This window comes from Macrosteles quadrilineatus, unplaced genomic scaffold (assembly GCF_028750875.1).
Source record: "Macrosteles quadrilineatus isolate MER2022 unplaced genomic scaffold, UCM_ALF_1.0 Scaffold_2__2_contigs__length_208266976, whole genome shotgun sequence".
NCBI lineage: Eukaryota > Metazoa > Arthropoda > Insecta > Hemiptera > Cicadellidae > Macrosteles > Macrosteles quadrilineatus.
Window position 1 is genome coordinate 27,575,425 of NW_026542595.1, and position 26,869 is coordinate 27,602,293.

At 35.3% G+C, this 26,869-nt stretch overlaps 3 protein-coding genes across 4 annotated transcripts in view; 1 reads left to right on the plus strand and 2 right to left on the minus strand.

Moving 5' to 3' along the window:
- The window catches only part of LOC128987279 (uncharacterized), a 43,691-nt gene extending 40,218 nt beyond the window's left edge, over positions 1 to 3,473 (plus strand). For both annotated transcript variants that reach the window (XM_054408039.1, XM_054408040.1), the window contains one exon: positions 2,345 to 3,473. In XM_054408039.1, the coding sequence (XP_054264014.1) occupies positions 2,345 to 3,184 (840 nt within the window). In that variant the 3' untranslated portion in view covers positions 3,185 to 3,473. The remainder of the gene's footprint in view (positions 1 to 2,344) is intronic.
- Positions 3,474 to 16,473: 13,000 nt separating this feature from the next.
- On the minus strand, positions 16,474 to 21,477 carry LOC128984015 (uncharacterized protein K02A2.6-like). The gene is made up of 3 exons (XM_054403297.1): positions 21,405 to 21,477; positions 18,234 to 18,806; positions 16,474 to 17,813 (listed from the first exon to the last, which is right to left on the minus strand). The coding sequence occupies exons 1-3, from the start codon at positions 21,475 to 21,477 to the stop codon at positions 16,474 to 16,476; spliced, it is 1,986 nt and encodes a 661-aa protein (XP_054259272.1).
- A 3,931-nt stretch (positions 21,478 to 25,408) lies between these two features.
- On the minus strand, positions 25,409 to 26,788 carry LOC128984016 (uncharacterized). The gene has a single exon (XM_054403298.1). It carries the CDS (start codon positions 26,786 to 26,788, stop codon positions 25,409 to 25,411), a length of 1,380 nt encoding a protein of 459 aa, XP_054259273.1.
- Positions 26,789 to 26,869: the final 81 nt, after the last annotated feature.

Here is a 26,869-nt window from a genome sequence, read left to right on the forward strand (position 1 = left end):
TGTATATACAGGGTGCGGCAAAATAACCTCCCGATTTTTGTTGCGTCGTGGTGAGTGGTGGGAGACACTTAGAGTGGTGGGGATGGCGGCCGTCGACGCGGGGGAGAGGGAAGTTTATGTGGCATCATTCGGCACGTAGACACCAGTCGCCATCATGGCGTGGACGAGTGAACACAAAGCCTTTGCAGTTGAAGCGTTCATTCGCAACAATGAGTCTGTTATCGCGGCACAGCGTGCTTTTCGAACGCGATATCAAATTCCTCCTCGTGGATCTGTACCGGACAGAAAGACTATTCTGTTGTGGGTAAAAAACTTCAGGGAGACTGGTTCAGTTGTGAAAAAACGGGGTGGAAGACATCGTAGTGCGCGTACACCTGAAAACATCAATGCTGTCAGGCAGTCAGTGTTGCAGTCCCCTCAAAGATCAGCTCGCAAACACGCAGCCGCCCTTCGGATGTCTGACCGTAGTGTTCGTCGAATCCTTCACATGGACCTCCATTTTCATCCTTATAAGATGGTTGTTGTGCAAGAACTGTCTCAACCTGATTGGCAGAGTCGCACGGAAGCTTGTCGAAACATCTTGGAACGACTTCCACCAGACGCCATTGTTTTTTTCAGTGACGAGGCACATTTTCATTTGTCTGGCAATGTTAATAAGCAAAATTATCGTTATTGGAGTCAAAACAATCCCAATGAAATCCACGAGAGACCACTTCACAGCGAGCGTGTAACTGTGTGGTGCGCTATTTCACGACTTGAAATCATCGGTCCATATTTCTTCGAAGAAGAAGGCGTTGCAGTGACTGTGAACTCACACAGGTATACCAACATGATTCAGAATTTTTTTGAACCAGCATTGCAAGAGAGGGATTTTGAACATGTATGGTTTCAGCAGGATGGTGCCACATCTCATACTGCTCGGTTAACAATGGCCGTTTTGCGGCAGATGTTTCCTGGCAAATTAATTTCTCGGGGAGGGGACATCGCGTGGCCAGCACGATCCCCAGATCTCACTCCATGTGATTTTTTTTTTATGGGGTTACTTGAAGGCCGAGGTGTTCAAACGTCGCCCAAGGAATCTGCCAGACCTGAAAGAGGCAATACGCCAGGAAATTCTGCGAATACCTCAAGCCATGCTCGAGAGAGTCCACAACAGCTTCAGAGTTCGTCTGCAGCAGTGTATCAACAGTCATGGTCACCATTTAACAGACATTCTTTTTAAAACTAAGTAAAAGTAAACTTCCCTTGTTAGAGAATAAGTAAAAAAAATAAAAACTGTTTTATTTTGAAAACCTGTTTTTTTATTTACGTTTAAAAATAGGGAGGTTATTTTGCCGCACCCTGTATATAGGCACTATAATGTACGGGATTTTAGTTTTCTATATTATATAAATAGATTAGTTTTCATTTAGTTTATCCTATAAACACGTTTTTGTTGTTTGTTTTTGTAAGTCTGTGATAGGGTACACATATTTACTTTTGACCAAAAAGCAATTTGTTTGCCACTGGTAGCGTTTGACAGAGTGAATGAGTAAAATGTCTTGTTATTAATAGTACCTAAAGGCCCTGTCACACATGGCGAGTTTACTCGCCGCTATTAGACGCTGCTACTTTAGTCGCCACTTGTACTAGGAGGCTTGAAAAACACTTCCAGTCACACATGGCGAGTTTTAGTGGTTACTTCAGTCTGGTTGTGTAGAATAAATTACTGTGCTGAGGAAAATGTCATCTTTGGTATTAAGGAGGGAGGCTCTAAGACGTCTGTTGCGGATTTGTGTAGTGATCTGTGCAAAAATTAAGAAGGAGAATAAACGCGAGTGGGTAGGGAGACGAGAGGGTGCTTAATCAATACTAATGAAAGAATTAGCAAATGAAGGCCTCCAATCATATTTTGAAAAAAATGAGGACAACCGTACCAAAATTTCATGAGTTGTTGGATATGGTATCACCACTGATATAGAAAAAAGATAAATTTTGGAGGAAGACAATTTCATGCAGAAAAAAACTGGAAATAGCTTAAAGATACATAGCAAGTGGGGATAGCGTCGATTTCAAGGACTAGCGACCACTCGCTCCAAAAGTTGAACATGTCCGACTTTCCTTGCGAGTGAATTTTTACTCGTCACTCACCCGTTGTTACTTACTATGTCACACATAGCGATTAGTAGATGCTACTGTAGTTGCAGCGAGTAAACTAGCCATGTGTCACAGGGCCTTAACACAGAACTCTATTGTGTTTCCATTCATATCAGTTACGCATAGTGGTTTAATGACGTTAGCTTAGCAAAACCTTTACAGTGTAAAAAAAGACTAATCTGAACTTGTACTATTCATATGTTTTCAGTCACATAAATGCACCTTTTTAAACATGGCCTGCAAAATAAACATGTTTCAATTCATTGTGAATGAAGGACTACATCTCCTGCAGGAAAACAAAGAGAGAGTTTTGGGAACTGAGGAAAAAAATATCCAAGATCTTCAAAAGTTTTTAGATGATCTGAAGCTCACAAAACCTGAACTTTTTGAAGTTCCTATTAATGTTAATTTAATTGACGACTTACATAAAGTATCAGATGAGATTAAACAGACTTATGCTCGGAAGAAAGAACGCAGGCATAGTACTAAGGAAAAATGGAGAGAGTCCGTCAGCGAATGGGGAAGTAGCCTTGACAGCAATGCTCAACAAACAAGCTTGCGACGTCAAAGTGACGGCAATTTAAACTTCAGGAGGAGAAGTTCAGGGAATGTGGAAGTATTTCAAAATAGATCATCAAAGAAACCAAACCGTGCAAATAATAAACAATCTATTGAAATAAGTACTTTTGAAGGCATAATCAAACAAAGAAGTGGTTCTCGTGAATTAGACGACAGCAACATCGCTTTAAATAGCAATATATTTAGGCATGGAAGTTCTGAAGCCAAAATTGATTTAGGACCAAATTTGGCGTTAAAAAGTCTTCACCAAAGAAAAAAGTCCTTTGTTACTGAGAGTTTGAGAGTTTTTTCTCAAGACGAAGCGCAGAAACCTCATGAAAGTGTCAAGATGGATGAATTTGGTTGGTCAAATGAATCTCAAAACAGAACACCAAGAGGAGGAAGTGGAAGACCTTATTATAAACGGTATCTGTCTTGGAGTGGGAGTACAGTTCAATATAATCAGACAAACTGGCGCATTAAAGATTAATTTATGTACAGTAGTCCTCCAACTATTGGAATTGCTTACATAAAGAATTAAAAAAGTAAGAACAGTACCTAATAAGAATCGATATTAACATCGATATTACATCTCCTGCGGTCTTGTAGACATCACCATGGTCTCCCGCAGTATTATCCTTATGTGGTACAATTGATTCGGATAATTGGAGATCTACCTTAGTTAAAGAGTATTTTGTGTCTGCTCTCTCATTGAAAGGTTTATGAGTCTGCTATTGTATTTCTGAATATCATGTAGAATAAACTCTTTGAATCATTTTCTTTTGTCTTTTTAACAAATCATTTTACATCTCAGCAGTTATTAAAGTAATGAAATATAAATTTAATTTTGATGTCACAAATGAACGATTTCTAAAGATATTCATATTCATTAGAGATGGGGTATCAGTTAATCTCTTAGATTTTATTAGGTAAACTTTAAAAGGCCTTAATATAAATTTAAAAGTAGGAACTGTAGTTTTTTTTTATTTTTTTTTACATTATAAAAACATGCGTAAATTATGTTTCTCAAAAAACACATTTTCAGAAGAAACGTTAGACCTATTTTTTTTTTTTTTTTTTTTTTTTTTTTTTTTTTATATACAATAAAACTTTATTTATACATTTCAAACAATTCAACATATGACTATGATTTTCAATCAAATATAAATGTTTAAAAAAATAAAATGAAAGCTCAATAGAGCAATGGGGGAATTGCGGCACCATCTTCAAATTGAATGCTTCGAATTTTTCGTCTAGTTCCCCGTAGCCTTAGCGAAACTGCTCGAATGATGGAAAGCTGGCTTTGGATCCTCAACCATCCGATAATTTGGGAGTATGGTTTTCTCCATTTTACAGCCAGGGCTTCGCTTGTTCTCCTCTGAAACGCTTCATATTCTTTGTGGGGGACTCCTTCCGTGGAACATATTAATGGTGTGAAGCTTCCTCTGATGTCTTCGGCTGCTTTGTCATATTTATTGTGTTTCTGAACGGCATGGTTTCGAGATATTGTTCCCCATTCTTGGTTGGCGTAAGAGGGAGCGTCAGCATTAACAATGCGATTATCAAAAAACGCTACTCTCTCAGCCTCCCAAATACCATTAACTTTAAAATCAGCTTTTAAAGCAGGCACATTGTTTGCAGGGTCAGCTTCTCTCATAATAGGCTCGACTTCAACCCCTTTCCAGGCCATATTTGCTATCGCAGCACAGTGGTCTCGATGTTGATCATGCCCATGTTTGATCAATCCTCCTTTTTTACAATTTAATGCATGTGTTAGATTCATAGGTTGATCACAACCATCACATCGTACTGGTAAATTTCTTAGTGTGCGGCCATAGCGAATTGACAAAGCATCTCTGAATTGATCCGGGGACAAATCCGTATGATCAGATGCACATGGTGTCACAGTTAACCATTGGCTAGTATTCCCTGCTACAATTCTAAGTATTGGCTTCTTTTGACTTTCAGGAAGTAATTCCATAATTCGTTCATTATTTGCTTTAGCCAACATGTCTTTTTCTAGTTTTCTCTTCTTTATTACATCTTGTAGTGTTGATACATGATCATTAATCTTTAATGGTTGTCCATTTTTAATGGCTAATATTAATTTTTCTGTGCATTGTTTTGATGCTTCAAATGAAATACCATCGTTCTTTGTCGGGTCCTAAATCTAGAATTTTATTTGAACTTCAGTGCAAATTGTCCAGTTTAAATTAAAACGAGCTGTTGGCCCGTCCTACGTACGGGAATCGAGTAGTCCATTAAAACTGTATATAGTGTGTCTATTACTAATTCAGGCATAGTTTAAGCAGTTCAAAATTGATAGTAAAGAAAAAGCTTACAAGATGAGTTAAAACATGTGATCATTGTTATTTCCCCAACCTTTCCTCAAAAAGTCGAATAGTAAAATAATTTTCACAAGATTTCTTTTGAAGGTGACCTTCGATTCGTATACACCAATGGTTATAGAATCTTACTAATTTCCAATAATCAATGACAAAATCTCAGAGTAAATATACTAACCTCATAAATCTATAGAATATTTTTTATTCAACCAGCTGTTAGTTATAACATTTAACTAAAACAAACTAAATTTGGATTTGGATTTAGAAGAAATAGTTCAACAACTCAAGCCATCTTTAAATTAATAACAAATGTTTTGGACACCTTGGATAGGTCGCAGAGCACTGCTGGTGTGTTCTGTGACCTGTCCAAGGCTTTTGACAATGTTAGACATGATATTTTGTTGAAAAAGCTGGAATGTTATGGTATGAGTAGGGAGGTTGTCCTGTGGTTTGGCAACTATCTCCAAAATAGGTTTCAAATAAACGGCATCAGCATTCTGATACATACTTTCTCCCATAAGTTTGTCAACTACCTTTATCATGTGTAAGCGGTGAGAGTAAATATACGGAAATGGAATTTGTACAATTTTGTTCAGAATTTAAAGGACTATAACATACTAAATTTTTATCAAAATTGTTCGGGCCATTTTTGGATAAATCAGATTTTTCCGTTATTTTATGGGGTTTTTATGGGAAAATAACATAATTTAAAATAACTTTTAAACCGTAATTTTTACAGAAATGGGATTTGCACAATTTTTTCAGAATATAAAGGACTATAACATACTAAATGTTTTATCAAAATCGTTCGGGCCGTTTTTGGGAAAATTCTATTTTTCCGTTATTTTATGGGAAAATCCCCATTAAAAATCCAAATTTCTAAAAAATTGAAAAAAACTATCAAAATTGTAAGGACCATAACATACTATGTTGAATAAAAACAGGATTTTTTTTTAAATCCTATTTTTCGTTATTTTATGGGGTTTTTATGGGAAAATAACATAATTTACCATAACTTTTGAACCGTAATTTTTAGAGAAATGGGGTTTTCACCAGTTTGTTCAGAATTTAAAGGGCTACAACATACTAAATTTATATCAAAATCGTTCGGGCCAGTTTTGAGAAAATTCGATTTTTCCGGTTTTTTATGGGAAAATCCCCATTAAAAAACAAAATTTCAAAAAAATGAAAAAAACGCCTGGAGATACCATAGATTAGAACCTACATACCAAATTTCATCGAAATCGGACCACAGGTGTAGTCTCTAGGTCTGTACACATCCAGACACACAGACACACACACACACACACACACACACACACACACAGACATCACTTCGAAAACCACTTTTTTGGGTCCAGGGGGACCCAAAACGAATATATCCACTCAAAACTCAAACTCGAAAATTTTGACGAAAACAATACTTTCTCCATAATATACTATGGTATAGGGGGAGAAAGTTAATGGGAATTTTCCCATGAAACCCCATAAAAAAGCGGAAAAATAGGATTTTCCCAAAAACGGCCCGAACGATTTTGATAAAAATTTTGTATGTTATAGTCCTTTATATTCTGAACAAAATGGTACAAATCCCATTTCTGTAAAAATTATGGTTCAAAAGTTATTGTAAATTATGTTATTTTCCCATAAAACCCCATAAAATCACGGAAAAATCCGATTTTCACAAAAATGGCCCGAAAGATTTTGATAAAAATTTAGTATGTAGTCCTTTAAATTGTGAACAAAATTGTATAAATCCCATTTCCGTATATTTACTCTCACCGCTTACACATGATAAAGGTTGTTGACAAACTAATGGGAGAAAGTATGTGTCAGAATGCTGATACCGTTTATTTCTGATTGGAATAAAGTAGCCTCATCGATATATAACTACTACTAGTAGTTATATATCGATGAGTAGCCTACACTTGGGAGTTCCTCCAGGTTCAAAGGTAGGGCTATTCTTGTTCTTAGTTTATGTCAACGATTTGTTTTCAAATGTAAATTCAGATTTAATTTTATTTGCAGATGACACAACAGCAATAGTCAAAGATAAAGACAAAAATGAATTGGCACTTAATATCTCTTCCTCTGTTCAAAACATCAGTTTCTGGTTGAGCAAGAACGGTCTAAGTTTAAATCATGCTAAGACTAAAATATTATAATTTTCCGCCTCCTCAAACAGGTCCAAAGAATTAGTTTTTGCAGTTCCCAACACCAACATTGACCTTCCTGTCTGTAAATCAGTAGATTTTCTGGGACTGACAGTTCAAGATAATTTAAAATGGAATAACCACTGTGACCATTTATATGCTAAACTAGATAAAGCTATATTTAATCTCCGAATTATTAGAAGAATTTGCGATGACAAGACAGTGATGTTAGTATACCATGGTTATTTTTTATCAATTATGTCTTACAGTTTGTTGTGCTGGGTAAATTCACCTTATAGCAAATATATCTTTAAACAACAAAAAAAGGCCATCAGAGTCATTGCTCATCAGCTCAAGAAAATCATGTAGATCCAGTTTTAAAAAATTCAAACTTTTGACCCTTCCTGCTCTTTATATTTTACACTTGGCACTTTTCATTAAAAACAACATTTATTTATTTGAAAACTGTAAAAAAAAAACTCATAGTTATGAAACTAGACACAAACAACTTTTGGAAATTCCAAGCCACAGATTAGCTTTGTTTCACAATGGACCCTATTATCAATGCATACAAGTCTACAACAAATTCACAGACCAGTCTTAATAATTTTAAAAAGAAACTTTCAGAAAAACTTATTGCACTTTGTCCCTATGACATGAATTCATTTTTATCCTGTCAACTGTAATCTTAATATTTGTATATATTTATTATGTGTAAACTATTTATAATGCATGATTTGTACTGACATGTCACATATTCATTGCTGATATTCAGCCTCTGTATTATGAATTTTTGTGATGAATAAATTGATTTGATTTGATTTAAAATATTTTAAAGACTGCTCAAAAAAATAAATTAGAACATTATTATTTTACTATGTATATTTAAATAAACTCTCATCCTCTTACTGATTAAATAAACGTATCAATGGTTATAGCATTACACATAGAATAAATAAGTCAATTCTACGTATGTCATTTTGTTTTCATCCAAAAGCTGAATTTGTGTCGAAAAACGCGGAATGTTTACAGCTGTTACATTAAGCAAATTTTATTATACCAAAAGCTAGAGTAGAATGTTAGCGTCGGCTGCTAGACTTTTTGAAATTTAAAACTTAATTTCCAAAAACCCGAAACCCTAAACTAAAATTATGGCTTCGACATTCCCTAGTTCTCAAAATTATCTTTCTTTCAACACAAAAATCATGAAAATCCATCAAGTGGTTGATTCAGAATTGTGAAATAAAAAAACCCTATCATGTTTTAATATTATAGATATTCACAATTGTTCAAACTGTTAACACTGGATTTTGATATTGCGCTAATTAAATATAATGAATTAAGAGGAACTAGGCAAGATGACATTCACACTTACCCTACAACAATTTAAAATAATATCTAACTTTATGTGTCTGACCAGACCAGAACAACTAATTTTTAAAAGGAAATTTTGAATGCTGTGCTTGAAAACTAGTTAGTAGCATTTGCAATTTTTAAATAGCTGATGTGAAGGAATTCAGGTACTGTAATAAAATGGTGGAATAAAGTAAGAGTGAGATTAGGGACATTGTAGCCAGGGGTAAAACCATTCGGTTTTGATACTAAGGCCAGGTGCACACAGGCGACTTTGAGTCAAGCAACAGTTGCCCGACCAAAATGTTCAGCATTGTTTTAAATTTGAGTGTGCAAACGAAGGAAACAGTCGAGGGACTGTCGCGCAACTGTTGCTTGGTATCCATTAAAACAAATCTAGACGCGCACACATACGACTAGTGTCACTGTGTCGCTCAGTATCAGTCGGCTACTAATGGGAAATAGCACTTGTGTTTGCTCTTTTAACTTTAACTGTTGTGTAAAGTTCATTTTGAAAAAGTGACTTTTTAAATTATTAATTTATGAAGTTGGAAAAAGGCCGCCTTTATATTTAAAGTCATTGAAAGACTATTCTGATATAAATTTGAAGAAGACGTTGTGGGAGGAGGTATCCTCGACAGTCACAAAAGATTAGAACAATCTAATCCTCTTCTTCTTTCACACGCAAAACTTCAATAACAGAGTACATAGCCTATATACTATTGTTGTATCATTTAAATCCATACTGTAATGTCCAATTTGCATCTTGAACAGTCGCCTGTGTGCACACTCCTGCGCAACTGTCGCTAGACTTCAGAGTTTCCTAGTGAGCTACGCAACAGTGCCCCTATTATTTGGGCAACTGTTGCTAGACTTAAAATCGCCTCTGTGGGCCTGGCCTAAGTATAATTGAACTAGTGGTATAAAAAGCTTTTATACTTTACTAGCTGGTGCCTGTCAGCTTCACCCGACATACTTTTCAGTTCTATTATGAGCCGACTACTACAGGCCCTACAGGGTAACATGACCTTTTACATTATTTTTTCTGTATAGTAACAGTTATTAAGAATTGAATCAATTCTTATAATATAGCCTAATCACCTAAGCTAATTAGACATACTAAGCTACTATGAAGTCAAACTAAAGGATAAATTCTTCATTTGAAAAATTAACTGCCTTTCTACTCAAAAGCTTCCAACTACTCTCTCAGGAACAAAATCATAATGTTTTTTACCAAGTTACTACTTTTTAGCGAATTTCCCTATAGGGAAGTAGCTATTACCGTAGGTGGCACGGTAAGACCTAGACCCGGGACCGATTTACTTTTTCATTTTGATGTCCCCAGAGGCCAAAAACACCATTCGTTCAAATTTTTATATATGTATATAGAATCAAGAATATTTATTGTCATTGAAACACAAAAAACAGTGTATTGACAATCGTCACAACTTAGATCTAACATGAAATATACAATGTCAAGTGAAATGCATATACAAATATACATACATAGTTATATAATAAGAGAATAAACAAAATTGTTTAATACATAATCAAAATCTTAACACTAGACCTCAAAATTTTTTTGCATTGAATAACATGAGTGAAACTGAAATTTAAATAGATTGATCGAAAGATTTAATTGTACATTTCCCAGCATATCTCAAAAAAGTCTTCAATTGTATAGAGTCGCTCATTAATGAGTACATTTTTTATTTTATTTTTGAATTTAGTTTCTGGCAGTGACTTTATATTTTTGGTAAAGAATTATAGAGCTTGGTTGACAAATACAACCAGTTTTTCTGTGAAGCAGCATACTTAAATTGTTGAACTCTTAAATTGCATTTGTTTCTTGTATTATAGGAATGAAAATCAGCATTAATACTAAATGAGTCTAAATTTGAGTGGACATAGCACAGAGAGTGTAATACATAAAGAGAGTAGAGAGTTAAGACACGTAAATTTACAAATAAGGATTTACAAGACTTTCTATAAGGGACATTACAAACTAACCTAATTGCTCTTTTTTGCAAAATAAAAAGTTTTTTGCAATATGAACTAGCTCCCCATAAAACAATACCATATGTTAAAATACTATGGATTTGTGCATAATAAACATTTAACAATACATAGTTATCAACACAGTGCCTTAACCTTCTAAGCATATATAAACCCTTGGACAATCTCTTAGCAATAAAATCTACATGGAAGCTCCAGGACAGTTTAGAATCCAACCAAATACCTAAAAACTTTAAAACATTGTTTTCTGAAGTATTACCAACATTTTTATTGTAGCTAAAATACAAGTCATAAATTTTCTCCGTATTAAGAGATAGATAGTTAGCAGCACACCAGTCCTGGAGAGTCAAAAGACTAGAATCAAGTTTGTCTACTATACCTTGCTTTGAGTTATCAACAATTTTTAAACCAAGGTCATCTGCAAATAAAAAGCCATCGATGCCTATTCTCTCAACACTAATCGGTAGATCATTAATATAGATATTAAACAAGATTGGTCCAAGTATAGAGCCTTGTGGCACACCATACTCTACCAGTCTGCCCCTTGAAAAAGTTCCATCCTTAAATACAAACTGAGTCCGGTTCGTTAAATAAGACATTATGAGATTTACCGAATTAAGGTCAAATCTATAAAAAAGCAATTTTTTTTTCCAAAATATCATGTTGAACTGTGTCAAACGCTTTTGACATATCAAAAGATCTGAAATTTACTCTATTTGATTTTTCCAAGTCGCTAATAACATTTTCAACCAACTTTATGACAGCATTTGATGTACTTCTGTGTGGCCTGAAGCCATACTGATTGTCAGTGAATATGCTATATTTTTCAAAATGTTTTGAAATTTGTTTATGTGACGGAGATTCAAAAACCTTAGATACAATTGGTACTATTGATATAGGCCTATAGTTGCCTTCAATGTTTTTATCACCTTTTTTGTAAATAGGTACCACCTTGATATTTTTTAGCTGATACGGAAAGACACAACCCTCAATCAGACACTCATTAAAAAGATACATCATTACTTCACTTATATAACTAGCAGATATTTTCATAAAAAAAGACGTCAAGCCTGAAATTTATATATATATATAGCCTATATATATATAGATTTATATATATATATATATATATACATCCGTGAACGCGATAACTTGAGTAATTTTTGTCCAATTTTGATGAAATTTGGTTTTAAGGTGTAAAGCGGGATAAACTTGATGAGTTTGCGAACCAGCACGATCGGACCATGGGAACGGGGCTTTACGGGTGGTTTTATGGGGTAAAAATTGGTTTTTCTCACTTTTGACCCTAAAAATACAAAATTTCCCGATTTATCTTAAGACCTTTTTAAAGAGCTTAAAAAACAAATAATTTAGTATATAAAAGTATTTTTGTTCGATTATTAGTAACAAAGAAAATTAAAAAAATTGTAAATTTAAAATTCCCATGTTATTCTTATGGAGAATATTGTCAAATGTTGTAGTTTGCTTGTTTATGGATATATTTTGATTAAACTTGGCAAATTTATTTATTTATTACTAAGCTATCAATATTTTACTCAAAAACACACTTTATTAGTTTCCTTGTAGCAGCAAACCTAGGTACTCGTTAAACCTAATGTTATTAAAATATATTTAACTGAAAATCAATTCAGACAAATGGAAATTCGCTTAGTCGGCAGGTTTGCTGCGGCGGGGGTATTTTATCTCAATGCGGTAACAGCTATTAAGGTTTAAATCCAATTTTAGCTAGATATTACATAGATAAATAGATAGAAAAGTTGTTTTTTTACAGGACCAAACATTTAAACATGACATCTGATCCAGCTAACATGATTTTATCTCTTTTAGCGAATTTCCCTATAGGGAATAAGCTATTACCGTAGGTCTCATGGTAAGACTTAGTCCCGGGACCGATTTACTTTTTCATTTTGATGTTCCTAGAAGCCAAAAACACCATCCGTTCAAATTCATATATATATATATATATATATATATATATATTTATATATTTATATATATACTAGCTGACCCGGCGAACTTCGTATCGCCTAAGTTATAGGTTTCCCCTAAGACAGACCGATGGAAAGAAAGTACCGTTACGTTTAATTTTCAAGATGATCTCGTTCGCATCGCTCAATCACGTCCTGGTTGAAGTTCGTTCGCTACGCTCACTCACCTTTGGGTTGGAGCTCGTTCGCTACGCTCACTCACCTTTAGGTTGGAGCTCGTTCGCTGCGCTCACTTGCCTTCAGGTTAGCTCGTTCGCTACGCTAACTCGCCTCCAGGTTGAAGTTCGTTCGCTACGCTCACTCACCTTTTGGTTGCAAATTAGCTGTTGTCATAAATGTAAAAGAAATAATAGTGCTGCACCCTGTTGGTAATCCTTGTAACTTTAATGCTATTGAACATCATAGAACAGAACCAACTTGTTTAATTGAAACAGCTGTTAAGATTCATTAATTCCATTTCTCATAAGGTTAACATGGGAAACTCCAGAGCCACTGGGGCGGAGCCCTTTTAAGAATTTCGAAACGGGAAATAGTTTACGTCCGATTCGCATACCTACAGAATTTACACACCAAATTTCATAACGATCGGTGAAGTCGTTCCGGAGGAGTTTGCAGACAAACACTGTGACACGAGAATTTTATATATTAGATATGTGTGTCCGTCAGCACGATAACTCGAGCAAAAATGATCCGATTTCGATGAAATTTGGTACAAACGTGTAAACCTACGTTTATTCGAACGAGTTCGCGAGCCAGCATGATCAGACCATGGGAACGGGGTTTTATGGGGGGATTTATGGGGTAAAAATTGGTTTTTCTCATTTTTTACCCTCAAAACATAAAATTTCCCAAATTTCTTCTAGACCATTTTGAAGAGCTTAAAAAAACTAATAATTCAGTATATTGAAGTGTTTTTGTAGGGTTATTGGTTACGGAGAAAATTATAAATTAAAAATTCCCATGTTATTCTTATGGAGAATAAGTAAACTTTTGTAGTTTGCTTGTTTATGCATATATTTGGATCAAACTTGGCCAATCGATTTATTTTATACTAAGCTGTTAATATTTTACTGAAAAACACACTTTATTACCCTGTAGGCAGCAAACCTAGGTACTCGTTAAACCTAATGTTATTTGAATAGATTTAATTGAAAATCAAATCAGGCAAATGGAAATTCGCTTAGTCTGCAGGTTTGCTGCGGCGGGGGTATTTATCAAAATCTGTTGGGAATTGGGTGAGTACGCATGTTTGATTTCATTTCACCCTGTATTCGTTTTTTTGTACACTATTACTATTTTACTTTAGGTTGGCTAGTGGTAACAGCAAGAACTAAAAAAAGGTTTAGAATAGGAAATTGTCAGTGTTTTTATTAAGCTACAGGTTTTATTCGGTCTAGCTGCTGTACCCATGCTTTGCAACTGGGAAAACAAAACAAAAATAAACGGCATCAGCAATCAGAAGCATCTTAGGGGGTGTCAAGAACCGATGAGAACCTATTTGCGAAGGAGTGGGGGGTGTGACGTCACTCTCCTTGAGGGAACACCATTACCACAACGATACAAAGAGATGCCATCGGTGTTCGTGGCATAGTGGTTGGCTTACCCGACTGATGTCCATGAGGTAACCAGATCAAATCCCACCGGTGACATTAACTTTTTGTCAAAGATTTTGCTTAGAATGTGATTACTCTTCTTAACTGTACATCCAACTGTTAGAACTTGAAGCATCTATATATCTAATTCCGTAAGCCCAAAACTTTACAATGAAATTGTGAGCGAACGGGAGGCCGTAGAAAGCTGGGAGAGGTCTCATTTTAAAGGTCTGAGCATAAAATTTTGGGGAAAATTATTCATTTTTCTTAATTATGCACCAAAAGGTTGTTACGGAATAAAACAATTCACATTTAAATAGCATGGGAATCTAATTTTATGTCTTTTTATTTAGTGCAAACACAGCTCTGATTATATAAATTGAAATAAACGGTATCAGCATTCTGACACATACTTTCTCCCATAAGTTTGTCAACAACCTTTATCACGTGTAAGCGGTGAGAGTAAATATACGGAAATGGGATCAGTACAATTTTGATCATAATTTAAAGGATTATAACATACAAAATTTTTATCAAAATCATTCGGACCATTTTTGTGAAAATCCGATTTTCCCGTTATTTTATGGGGTTTTTATGGGAAAATAACATAATCTACAATAACTTTTGACCGGTTATTTTTACAGAAATGGATTTGTACCATTTTGTTCAGAAATAAAGGACAATGACATACAAAATTTTTATCAAAACCATTCGGGCCGTTTTTGGGAAAATCCTATTTTTTCGTTATTTTATGGGGTTTTATGGGAAAACCCCCATTAAAAATCAAAATTTCTAAAAAATTGAAAAAAACTATGAATGTTGTAAGGACCATTACATACTATGTTAAATAAAAAGCGTTTTTTTTGTAATCCTATTTTTTGTTATTTTATGGCCATGGGGTTTTTATGGGAAAATAACATAATTTACCATAACTTTTGAACCGTAATTTTTTTAGAAATGGGATTTGTACCATTTAGTTCAGAATTTAAAGGGCTACAACATACTAAATTTTTATCAAAATCGTTCAGGCCATTTTTGAGAAAATTCGATTTTTCCGGGTTTTTATGGGTTTTTATGGGAAATTCCCCATTAAAAATCAAAATTTCAAAAAAATGAAAAAAAACGCCTGGAGATACCATGGATTAGAACCTACATACCAAATTTCATCGAAATCGGACTACAGGTGTAGTCTCTAGCTCTGTACACATCCAGACACACACACACACACACACACAGACATCACTTCGAAAACCACTTTTTTGGGTCCAGGGGGACCCAAAACGAATATCTCCACTCAAAACTCAAACTCGAAAATTTTGACGAAAACAATACTTTCTCCATATACTATGGTATAGGGGGAGAAAGTAAAAATACAACCACACCTGAATGTGCATTATTTTGTTATTGTAAAATTGTTAGTGAAGTAGTAAACAGCACAAAGTGAAAATTAGATAAAATCTTTTGAACAAAAAATTTGATACTTTTAACTTAAGAAAGCTATATATCTTTACAATGGTTTGCACAGTAATAATGTATAATGTCGGTGTAATATTTTATAAGAACAAGATAAAATCTAGTGTACCGGTATTCAATTTATTCTCCATTTCAATCACAACTCAATTATTATTGTTATTTACAAAATTAACAATCAGAACAAAACAAAAGTCTTTAACATCTGGAATGCAACCAACATTATAAAATCAAATGCTGCTTCTTGTACAATTAATATAAACATATATTACACTCGCCAACACTCTTATATTTGCTTGGCTCATAATACTTTAAAACTTTAAAATTTCTTCTGACTCTTTGGCTTCTCCAACTTTATAGATCCAATTTCTCCGGCTTGTGCACAGTGTCCTCTGTGATCTCCTCAAAACTGTAGTTGGACTGTATTGTACACCCCGTGGTTTCCCAACATCAGACTTCAATCTAGGCAAATAAGGTGAAGCATCATGTCTTGATATTGATGGTGATGTAGACTCCTGAAGAATAGGCAAATCTCTATTGAATTCTTGTTGATGTGCCTCAATAGTCCTTCCAACTTCCATGGCAAACTCTTGTTTTGCCAAGAACACTAACCAAATAAGTAACTGGACTTTTACACTGTAATATACGACCTGGAACCCAACTAACTTTCTCCTGTCTGACTGTTTTAACCCACACCTTCTGATTTTCATTAAAAAATCTACACGCACCTCTATGCCTCTCTGAGGCTCGTTTCTGCATTTCCTGCTTCTTCCTTGACTCGTCTAGTAGATTAGGTTTTAACATAGTCAATTTTGTTTGAGGTTTCCAACGTAAGAACAGTTCAGCCGCTCACACCGGTTACTGACGATGGAGTATTACGATATGCGAAAAGAAAGTTATCCAATTTATACTGCAGTGATGTCTGCTGAGATGATTTTTCACCCAAAACTTGCCTTAACAAACTTTTCTTAACTTCTTGAACAGAACGCTCGGCTGCTCCATTGGAGGCAGGGTGATATGGTGGAGAAAATGTTAGTTTTACACCATTTTTTCTAAGAAACTCCCTGAATTCTAGACTGGTAAAAGACGTGCCGTTGTCACACACCAACTCCTCAGGTAAACCATAAGCAGAAAATAGTGTAAGAAGTTTCTCAATGGTCTTCCCCGTGGAAATAGAACCCATTACAAATACTTCCATCCACTTTGAAAAACTATCCACTACAATCAACATTTGCTGTCTGGTGGTTGGATCTTCAGCAAAATCGATATGAATTCGGCGCCATCTCTCTGAAGTTAACGGCCATTGCTGCAATGGAACTTTTGAATCAGCATTTCTTGTACTTTGAAAAATCAAACAAGATAACACAGCATCCTCAATTACTTTTTCGATCCCAGGCCACCACACGTGGCTGCGTGCCAACAATTTCATTCGAGTAATTCCAGGATGTTGTTCATGCAATATCTGGATGACTTTACCTTGCAATTTCTTAGGTATGACTACTCTACTGCCCCATAAAATGCAATTTTTATCCACTGACAATTCATCTTTCCTTCTCTGAAATGGAATTAACATTGGGTCTACAATTTCACGCCACCCATACAACACAAAATCCTGAACTTTAGACAACAGTGGGTCTTTATCAGTCAATTGTCCTATCTCTAAAGAAGTGATTGGAGAATCGTCACTCCCCGAATTGAAGAAGTTCATTTCTCTTACACAAGATTCCACATGAGATATATAATTTTCATCCAACTCCAAAGTTTCATTCTCGGGTAGTGGTAAGCGTGACAACGCATCAGCGTGAGGCAAACTGGAACCCTTCCGATATTTTACCTCAAAATTGTAGGCAGACAAAATCAGGGCCCATCGTTGTAGGCGAGCAGCAGCTAAACTAGGCACCCCTCGTTTCGATCCAAAAATAGCTGCTAGTGGCTGATGATCACTTTGTAAAATACAATTGGTACGCCCATAAATGTATTTATGGAATTTCTTCACTCCAAAGATCAGTGCCAACGCCTCCTTGTGGAGCTGTGAATAGTTCTTCTCACTGGCACTCAGTGTTTTTGATGCAAACGCTATAGGTCTTTCTTCTCCGTTTATGATATGGGACAAAATGGCAGAAACTCCTTTAGGACTAGCATCACAAGTGAGCACTAAAGGTTTCAAGACATCATAGTGTACTAAAACATCAGAACACAGAACCCAAGATTTACTTTCTTTGAATGTTTGAGAACATTGCTCGGTCCATTTCCATGGAACATCTTTCTTTAACAGTTCATAAAAACAATGAATTTTAGCAGACAAGTTTTGAATAAATTTTCCATAATAGTTTATTAAACCAACATAAGCCCTTAGCTCGTCTTTACTAGTAGGTTCAGGAGCTTTTTAAATAGCTTCAACAATACCTTGTTGTGGACTGACTCCTGATGCTGAAATGACCTAGCCTAAATATTCCACTTCAGGCTGTAAGAACTTGCATTTACTCCCATTAACTTGTACTCCAAATTCCATAAGACGCTGTAACGATTTCTCCAATCTATAAAAGGCTTCCTCTCTTGTTGAGCCGCCAACCAAAACATTATCTAAATAGGCTACAGTACCTGGTAATCCGTTTATAATTTGATCAATCACAGCTTGAAATATAGCTGGAGCTGAAGAAAGTCCAAATGGCAGACGTCTTAGTCGAAATAGTCCCTTGTGAGTTGTTAACGTCAAAAGAGGTTGTGAATCCTCCGCAACAGCTAATTGTTGATAAGCATTAGTGAGATCCACAACTGAAAAATATGTACAACCAGACAGAGAAGCAAATATATCCTCAGGTTGAGGTAATGGATAATGTTCCATCTGTAACACCGGATTCAATGTTACTTTGAAGTCTGCGCACAATCGGACACCATTAGTCTTGGGCACTGTAACTAACGGAGTAGCCCATTCTGAACTAGAAACTCTGTACGCTATACCATCCTCAACCCACCGATCTAATTCTTGTTCTACTTTTTCCCTTAACGAGTAAGGCACAGGCCTAAATTTGCAAAACTTAGGAACAGCATTGTCCTTGAGAGTGACTTGAGCCTTAACACCTTTTATTTCTCCTGGCCCCCCTTGAAACACTGCATTGTATTTTTTCTTTAACGCCTCTACTTCAACCTCAAGTTTGCCATTAGGCAACACAACTTCACAATTAGATTGCTTCAATTCACATGTGGTAACATTCACTGTAGACTTAGATTTAGTACCAGTAGTATCATACGATCTTGAAAATACAGCATGCCAACCCAACTTTAATTTTGCTAACCAGTTCCTTCAAAGCAAAATAGGCTGGTCTTTACGACAAACCTCAACAATCAATAGTGGTAACACTAGGTTCTGGTTTTTATATAAAACTCTAACCTCAGCTTGACCTAGAACAGGCACGTCACCACCTGTGTAAGTTCGCAATTTCATAGAAACAGGCTTTAGGCTAATTCAATATGAGAAAAATGTTCATTAAAAACGTCTGAAGGACAAATTGATACAGCTGACCCGCTGTCAATTTCCATCTCCACCAGAACCTTTTCTATAGTTAGCCTTACCTTGTAAGCTGCCATACCTGTGTTTAATCCAAAGTTGTACAAACACACATTAATTTGAAACTTCATTGCAGCTTGAGCTAAGCTCATTGACATCATCTTCGGAGATTTGATGGACTCTATTAGCACCTGACTTGTCCTTCCTTCCAAATTTTGCAACTTTACTTTGGTTTCGGCAAGCTTTTAGTAGATGCCCAACCATGTTGCACCCATTGCACTTATAATTTGCATATGGACATTCATTGGCCCTATGTTCAACTGAACAACATCTGTAACACTTAAATTTAGCATTAATATTAGTCATACCAGCACCAATAGCTGAATTGAAATGACTACCAGTCTGCCTATTTTGATTCACATGTGAAGAATAGGGCTTGGAATTTAAATGACAAATTTCCTGTTTTGGATTGAACAAACTTGTCTGTTTTTCAGCCTGCTCTAATCTGAGTGCCAAACTATAAACTTCATCAAATTCTTGATCCTCAGACAATAATTTTTGCCTTATGACCTCATTACTTATTCCTGAAATAAGCTTGTCTCTAAGAGCCTCTTTTAAGAATGTGCCAAATTTACATGAACTAGCTAAATGTTTAATCGCTACAACAAACTCTGAAATACTCTCACTAGGTTTTTGCACACGAGAATAAAAATTGTATCTCTCAGCTACCACCAATTTCTTTGGAGAAAAATAGTTCTCAAGCACTTTAACTAACTCTTCATAACTTTTGCTATCTACAGCTGCAGGTGAAACTAAATCAGACAAAATTGTTAAAACTTTTGGGCCTACAACAGTTATTAAAACAGAAACTTTAGTATCGTCATCAATCTCATTAGCTTTGAAATAATGCTTAAGCCTCATTGCATATGATTCAATGGACTCATCTTGTGGGTTAAATTCACCAATCTTACCTATTCCTAACATCTTAGTCTTTATGTTTACCTCCCTTTTTTTTTTTTTTTTTTGAAGTTTAGATTTATCTTCTTCAGAATCTGGTATATAAAAAAAAACTTTACTTTTACTAGACTTACTATCACTCGGAACGAGGTCCGTTTAATTTGACTGCGCCATTGTAATATTTTATAAGAACAAGATAAAATCTAGTGTATTCAATTTATTCTCCATTTCAATCACAACTCAATTATTATTGTTATTTACAAAATTAACAATCAGAACAAAACAAAAGTCTTTAACATCTGGAATGCAACCAACATTATAAAATCAAATGCTGCTTCTTGTTGGCACGGTATTAATGGAAGAAGAATAAATGAGCATCGGATGAACATGAAGTTATTCCTGTGTATAGATTACCACTTTTAAAAGAGATTGCATAACACAGCATAGCGCCAATGAACGTTGGATGCATTCGTTGTGGTGCATTGCACAATTTGATTTGGTGAAATTGTGGCGCAAGGCCGAACCTTCACAAAAGTTGGCATTTATTTGAAAATCCCAGTGTTTACCCATGGTCAACTTTATGTTGCTTTTATATGTGTAAAGAGGGTAGATGATGTTAATAGTACTAGAACCAAATAAAGGCCAAGGAATAGACCAAAATGGATACTATACAACAAATGTTGTTTCAGAGAGATTTTGTTATAGAATTAGCATTTTACAATTTGGATGATGACATTATCTCTATATGTGTTTTTCTAAGTGAATTTGTCTATCTTTAAAGAAATCTATATACATTTAATTAATAGTCATGAAGATTGTTATTGGAAAATGTTCCTTAGTTGTATTATGATTTGAAAGTTTATATCATAAACACACCACATGTCCTTTGGAATTTGTATTTTAAATAGAGCAGACATCAAAACGCATTATGCAGGTATGTAATAACTATTATAAATATCATAATAAAAAAAAAAAAAACTAAATGATAATTCAAGATAGGGTAACCCATGAGACTAATAATTTGTAAAAAATAATTACTAGAATATAGGGGCTATTGCCCCTACAAGCCACTAGTTTATAATTTAATTTTATGAACTGAACTAATTTTTTTATAAGTAAACTTTCATTAATTTTTATCTTGTATCTTTTTTATAGTATCAGCAAGTTTGGTTGGTTAGGGTTAGGTTATGATAGTTTAATTTTATAATTAGAAATTATAAAAATAATTTTACAATTTAAAAGGTAATTTTAAAATTCAAAAACAAATTTTTCAATTTTTTTTTAATCAACGAGAGAGGATCTCCTACAATCTCCCACTCTTTCGCAGAAGAGGTTCTCATCAGTTCCGGACCAGCCCCCTGAGAAGCTAGTAAGACACATACTTATTGGTTTATTTGAAACAGCTGTCAATCCATGACATCTGTTTTTATTCTTTTAGCGAATTTCCCTATAGGGAAGTAGCTATTACCGTAGGTGGCATGGTAAGACCTAGGCCCGGGACCGATTTACTTTTTCATTTTGATGTCCCCAGAGGCCAAAAACACCATTCGTTCAAATTTTTATATATATGTGTGTCCGTGAACACGATAACTTGAGTAATTTTTGTCCGATTTTGATTAAATTTGAATTAAAGGTGTAAGGCAGGATAAAATTGAATGATTTCCCGAACCAGCATGATCCGACCAAGGGAAGGGGGTTTTATGGGGTGAAAATTGATTTTTCTAATTTTTGACCCTCTAAACACAAAATTTCCCAATTTCTCTCCAGACCTTTTTAAAGAGCCTAAAAAAACAAATAATTTTTTAAGGGTTTTGGTAAAATTATTGGTTACGAAGAAAATTCTAAAAAATGTTATTTTAAAATTCCCATGTTATTCTTATGGAGAATATTGTAAAACTAGTGTACATGTTGCTCGAATTCGAGCAATTGGAAAGTATTACAGGAGTTATTTCAAAACGAATAACAGTCATATTTACAATGAGTTTAAAAGAGTCAACTCAAAGATTACCGGAGTGTAACTCAGACCATGTTTATCTTCGTTATTGATAAACCTTAAGCATTCCTGCCGGTTTTCTCCTTTTCAAAATGCCTCGCTGTACAGGCAACACGGATCATTGATTGAGGGCCAATTGAGAAAGAAAAGTCGTTTTGGGGCAACGATATAAACAACTCATGTAGTTCTTTACATCGTTGTTTTGGGGTAGTGTTAGGGCGCGTTTGTAACCTAATAGTTGAGATTGTCCAGGGTCAGGTTCTGACTGTGATGGCGCCTATTACACGCCACTGTTCTGTAGCTACGGTCGTTATCACGATTACGCCTCCTGTCTATGTTTCGTTGTCGTCGCGTAGGAGGCATTTAAAAGAAAAGAACAACAAATAAACAAATTATAGCTACACAAAACAACGATAAATGCACAAATTTAAGTTACAATCATACTAACACAATCTGTCATAGCGACACAAAAAAACGATAAATACACAAATTTAAGATACAACCATACTAACACGATCCGTCTTGGGGGTAATGTTTACACAAACTCAAATAGTAAATAAATGTACTCAATGCGTTTCATTGAATTGAAAAATAAATAATAGCAATTAAATTATACAGCTGATCAAAATGTAAACAATTATGTTCTTCGTAAGGATAACATAGGAACTTTCAAAGCCACTGGCAGAGCCCAAGGGACTTTAAAAAAAATTTAAGGCCAGTTTGCAAATCCACGCGACACACTCTTTCCAATGAGACGTCAATGGATACAATTGGTTAAGAAATGGCGGAGGAGTTCAACCAACAAAAGTTTCATGTAGCGTATTAATTATATAGATGTTGTAGTTTGCTTGTTTATGGATATATTTTGATCAAACTTGGTAAATTTATTTATTTTATACTAAGTTATTAATATTTTACTAAACACACTTTTTACCCTTCCTGTAGCAGCAAGCCTAGATACTCATAAAACCTAATTTAATCAAATACATTTAATTGAAAATTAATTCAGGCAAATGGAAATTCGCTTAGTCGGCAGGTTTTCTGCAGCGGGGGGATTTAAATATTCTTTCAAAACCCCTGACATAGTGACATGGGTACCTTTAAAATGGTCCCAGGCTAATCCCTAAAAGTTATCACAAAATTGATGGTTAATAAACCTATTCCTTGAAATTCTACATGTATGTAATAAGTTTCGTGGCCATCGGTCCGGCAATGTCTGAGTTTATCACTGCCAAATATATATACAAACCAATGTTACAGGTCGACGCCTCTCTTGTAGTCTTCGTAGAGGTTGGGAGCAGGAAGAACAAATATTAAAACTCACGAATAGGGATCAACTAAATTTATTAATTATCAAACGGTTAATCTTTACATAATCACAGTCGCTTACAATGATACAAGAAAAGAAACAACTAACACTATGTAATCGCGACTAACAGAATATTAAATGATTTTAACACTGAATTTAGAACGTACACGGACTTAAAAGAAAGGAGTAAGAGTAAAGAAAGGTGAGACCGCACGCGGCGGACCTTACCGTCGTCCGCTACATTTCGGCGCGATCTGTCTACTTCGGCGTTGTCACTTGTCAGAGCGGAAGCTTCAGTGTGGTCACATGACCATCGTCAGCCAATCAGCGCACGCTGAGCACTCAACCCATGATTCAACGCAGCAATATTTGCTCGACTGGTGCTGCGCTCAAACGATTACAACAGGCATTAATGAAACTAACTGAAGCGAGAATGAAGCTAGAATTGTCACATTGTTTATCGCGATCCACGTGCACTGCAAAGTCAGCACACTCCAAGGTGTATCCGGCCAAGGCACGACGTCTGGTTAGGATTATTGTAGGGCTACAAAGTAATGACATGAATTGGAGTATGAGTTATAAGGTTCACTTGGAGACTTATTTGAAGTTAAGCAAAATACATTATTGCTAGATAGGGTTGATACATCAACCTAGCAAATATTCGGTGATAGCCAAGGGCCAGGTTTAGGGAGTAAGGCCAATCAGCTGAAGCTCAAAGTTAACAAATTACAACAAAATGAGGCAAATATGCAGGCCGTCACACCAACATCCTCTTTTATACTGATGGTACCATTAGTCTGTGCTCGTGGTTGTAACAGCTGTCATGTGGATGCGGGGAGGTGAGGGGGCTCTTTTCTAAAAACATTAGTCAGTTTTGCTGTCACATAAAATCGCTGTCAGTGTTTATTTGTTTGTTTACCTTTTTACTTGTAAACAGTTCAATGTTTTGTTTGTGATATTCTTAACCTTTTTTCACGTTTTTTTTTCTTAATTTAATATACACACACATTTTTCTAATTTTGTACCTTTCATTATCATTATTAGGTGTACAATTTGAGAATCCTTCTAATTATGTTACAAGATGAACATAATAACATAGCATAACAACAACATAATTTAAACAAAAAATCGGAACCTCAAGTCGCAATTGGAAGGCCAAGTTAATAAAGGTGACTATCCTTCTTAGGGATTAGAAGAATGTGACTGCTCCCACCGAGGGAAAACGTGTGAAAACAAACAAAATACCCATAAAATTGCTGAAAAAGACAAAGATTTCACGTCAGTTCTAAACTACACCACAAAAAGGTATGACCTAAGGGCCTAAATTAGTATTTGACGTTAAAATACTGAAATATGAGAAATGTGAAAGAATGAGAATATGTGAGTTGGATAACTTCATGCTGATCGCTCATTTGCTGAAGTAAAGTGATAAGAAGATCGGGATCTTGGATTAGAGGAGAAAATAAGAACACGAGAACGATTTATTTATTAACCACGACCATTCATAGGCCTACTGTCTCGTTGAAATGTGGAGTTCTATCGCTTATGGGTTACTCGTTGACGAGGACGGTTGTAAAATGAGTGGACTTTCCTAATTTACTGATTGTTGCTAAATTTATAACCTTTGTTGTTTGGTTATTTTCACAAGGTCTTAGTATAAATATGTTTGTATACTTAATTAAAGTCTATAATCATCTTATTAACTGGATGCTTTATTAATTCATTTACCCATATCCAAATGTAACTGAAGGATTATTTTTTGTTCAGATTTCAAAAATATAAACCACTTTGACAAATCTTGTAAAATTGACGACTACTAAAAGACTTCTTTAAGCTTATGACTGATTTTTATCTAACCGTGGCTGTATTATCATAAGCATATAATATCAAACTGAAAATAAATATAAAACACCAGTAAAAGCAAATGTAGGCCTAAATAGTTGAATGATAAAAGTTGATTAACAAATTTTAGTTTATTAACTATTTACAAGGTAAGGCCTGTATATATTTTAAACGAGGTCTTCAATGTCACTCATATCATCGTCTTCTTCGTCACTGCTGTCGCTGTTTCCTACTGATATGACCATTGATTCCACGAGGTCGTCGATCCGCGGCTCAGCTGAAGCATAATTATTTTCAATAGTTTTTACATGGTCGCACTTGTTTTTCCACTCTGTTGCACCAATGATATCAAATTTTTCCTGTGCCAATGAACGGATGCTCTCGAAGCTACAATTTACGTTTCTGCTAGCTACGTAACCTTTTACTTCAGCCCAAATAAGTTCTATTGGGTTTAGATCTGGGTGGTAGGGGGGGAGACGAAGAATAACATGGTCAGTACCCGTGAGTAGTTCATCAATTTCATATCGAATGAATCTTGGTTTGTTCAGCAGTACAAGCTTATACAACTCGGGAACCAGCATTTCGTTTGAATATTGTATTCCATGTTTGGTTAGCCAGTCCTTCATTTCTTGTTTCCTACTATTTGATGTGGGTGCTTTGTCTAATTGCGCATTGTGATAAGGTGCGTTATCTACAACTATCACGGACTTCGGTGGTATGTTCGGCAGAAGTTTCTCTTTCATCCACTTGATCATGGTTTCCTTCCTGACATTGTCGTGATAATCACCCGTGGTGCTCGATGCCTTCCACATCGTCAATGCGTTAGGGACAAAACCAGCTTCACTTCCTGCATGAATCATTATTAGGCGTTGTCCTTTAGAAATGGGTACACGCATTCCCTTGGTTGAGTTGTCAGACCACGATAGACTTGAAACATGGCTTGTTAAAATATATGATTCGTCCATGAAAATAATAGTACGACCCTCATTTCTGAAACGTTTGACTGCTCTCAAATAAGAAATTCTCTTTTCCCGGATTTCGTTTGTCTCAATCAGCATTTTTCGGTTGTTCTGCGTTTTCCTCCATCTGAATCCAAGCTCCTTCAGAATTCTCCTAAGGCTTGATTTTGATCCTTTGAAATCTATCTGTTTTTTTAGTTCCTCGTGTAGTAAAGAAACTGTTGGTAGTATTTTATGTTGAATGTGGAACTCATACACCAAGCGTCTTATCAAAGCCTTATCAAAATCATCCACTCCAGTGACGGGCCTTTTTCTGCTTTCTTTTAACTTACTAGGAGTACAAAAACTTTTGTAGCTATCATCGTCATCATGTATTAGTAGTGCTTTAAGTTCGCCATTAATCTTCGTTATGACTCGCTCCGAGACCCCTGTTGCCACTGCTGTTCGGGCGCGAGCTTTTGCCAAGGGAATGCTTACAGCTTTATCGTCAGCCTCTTTTTTCATAAACTGGTAAACATTGCTTACTATTTCCCGACTCTGTCCGTTCAGCGTCCTACCCTTCAACTTACTTTTCACTCTGTCACACATAATTCTATGTATGCCGAATACGTTAAAACACAGTATTAAACAAAAAACATAGTTAAACTAAACTAATCTTTCCGTTAAACA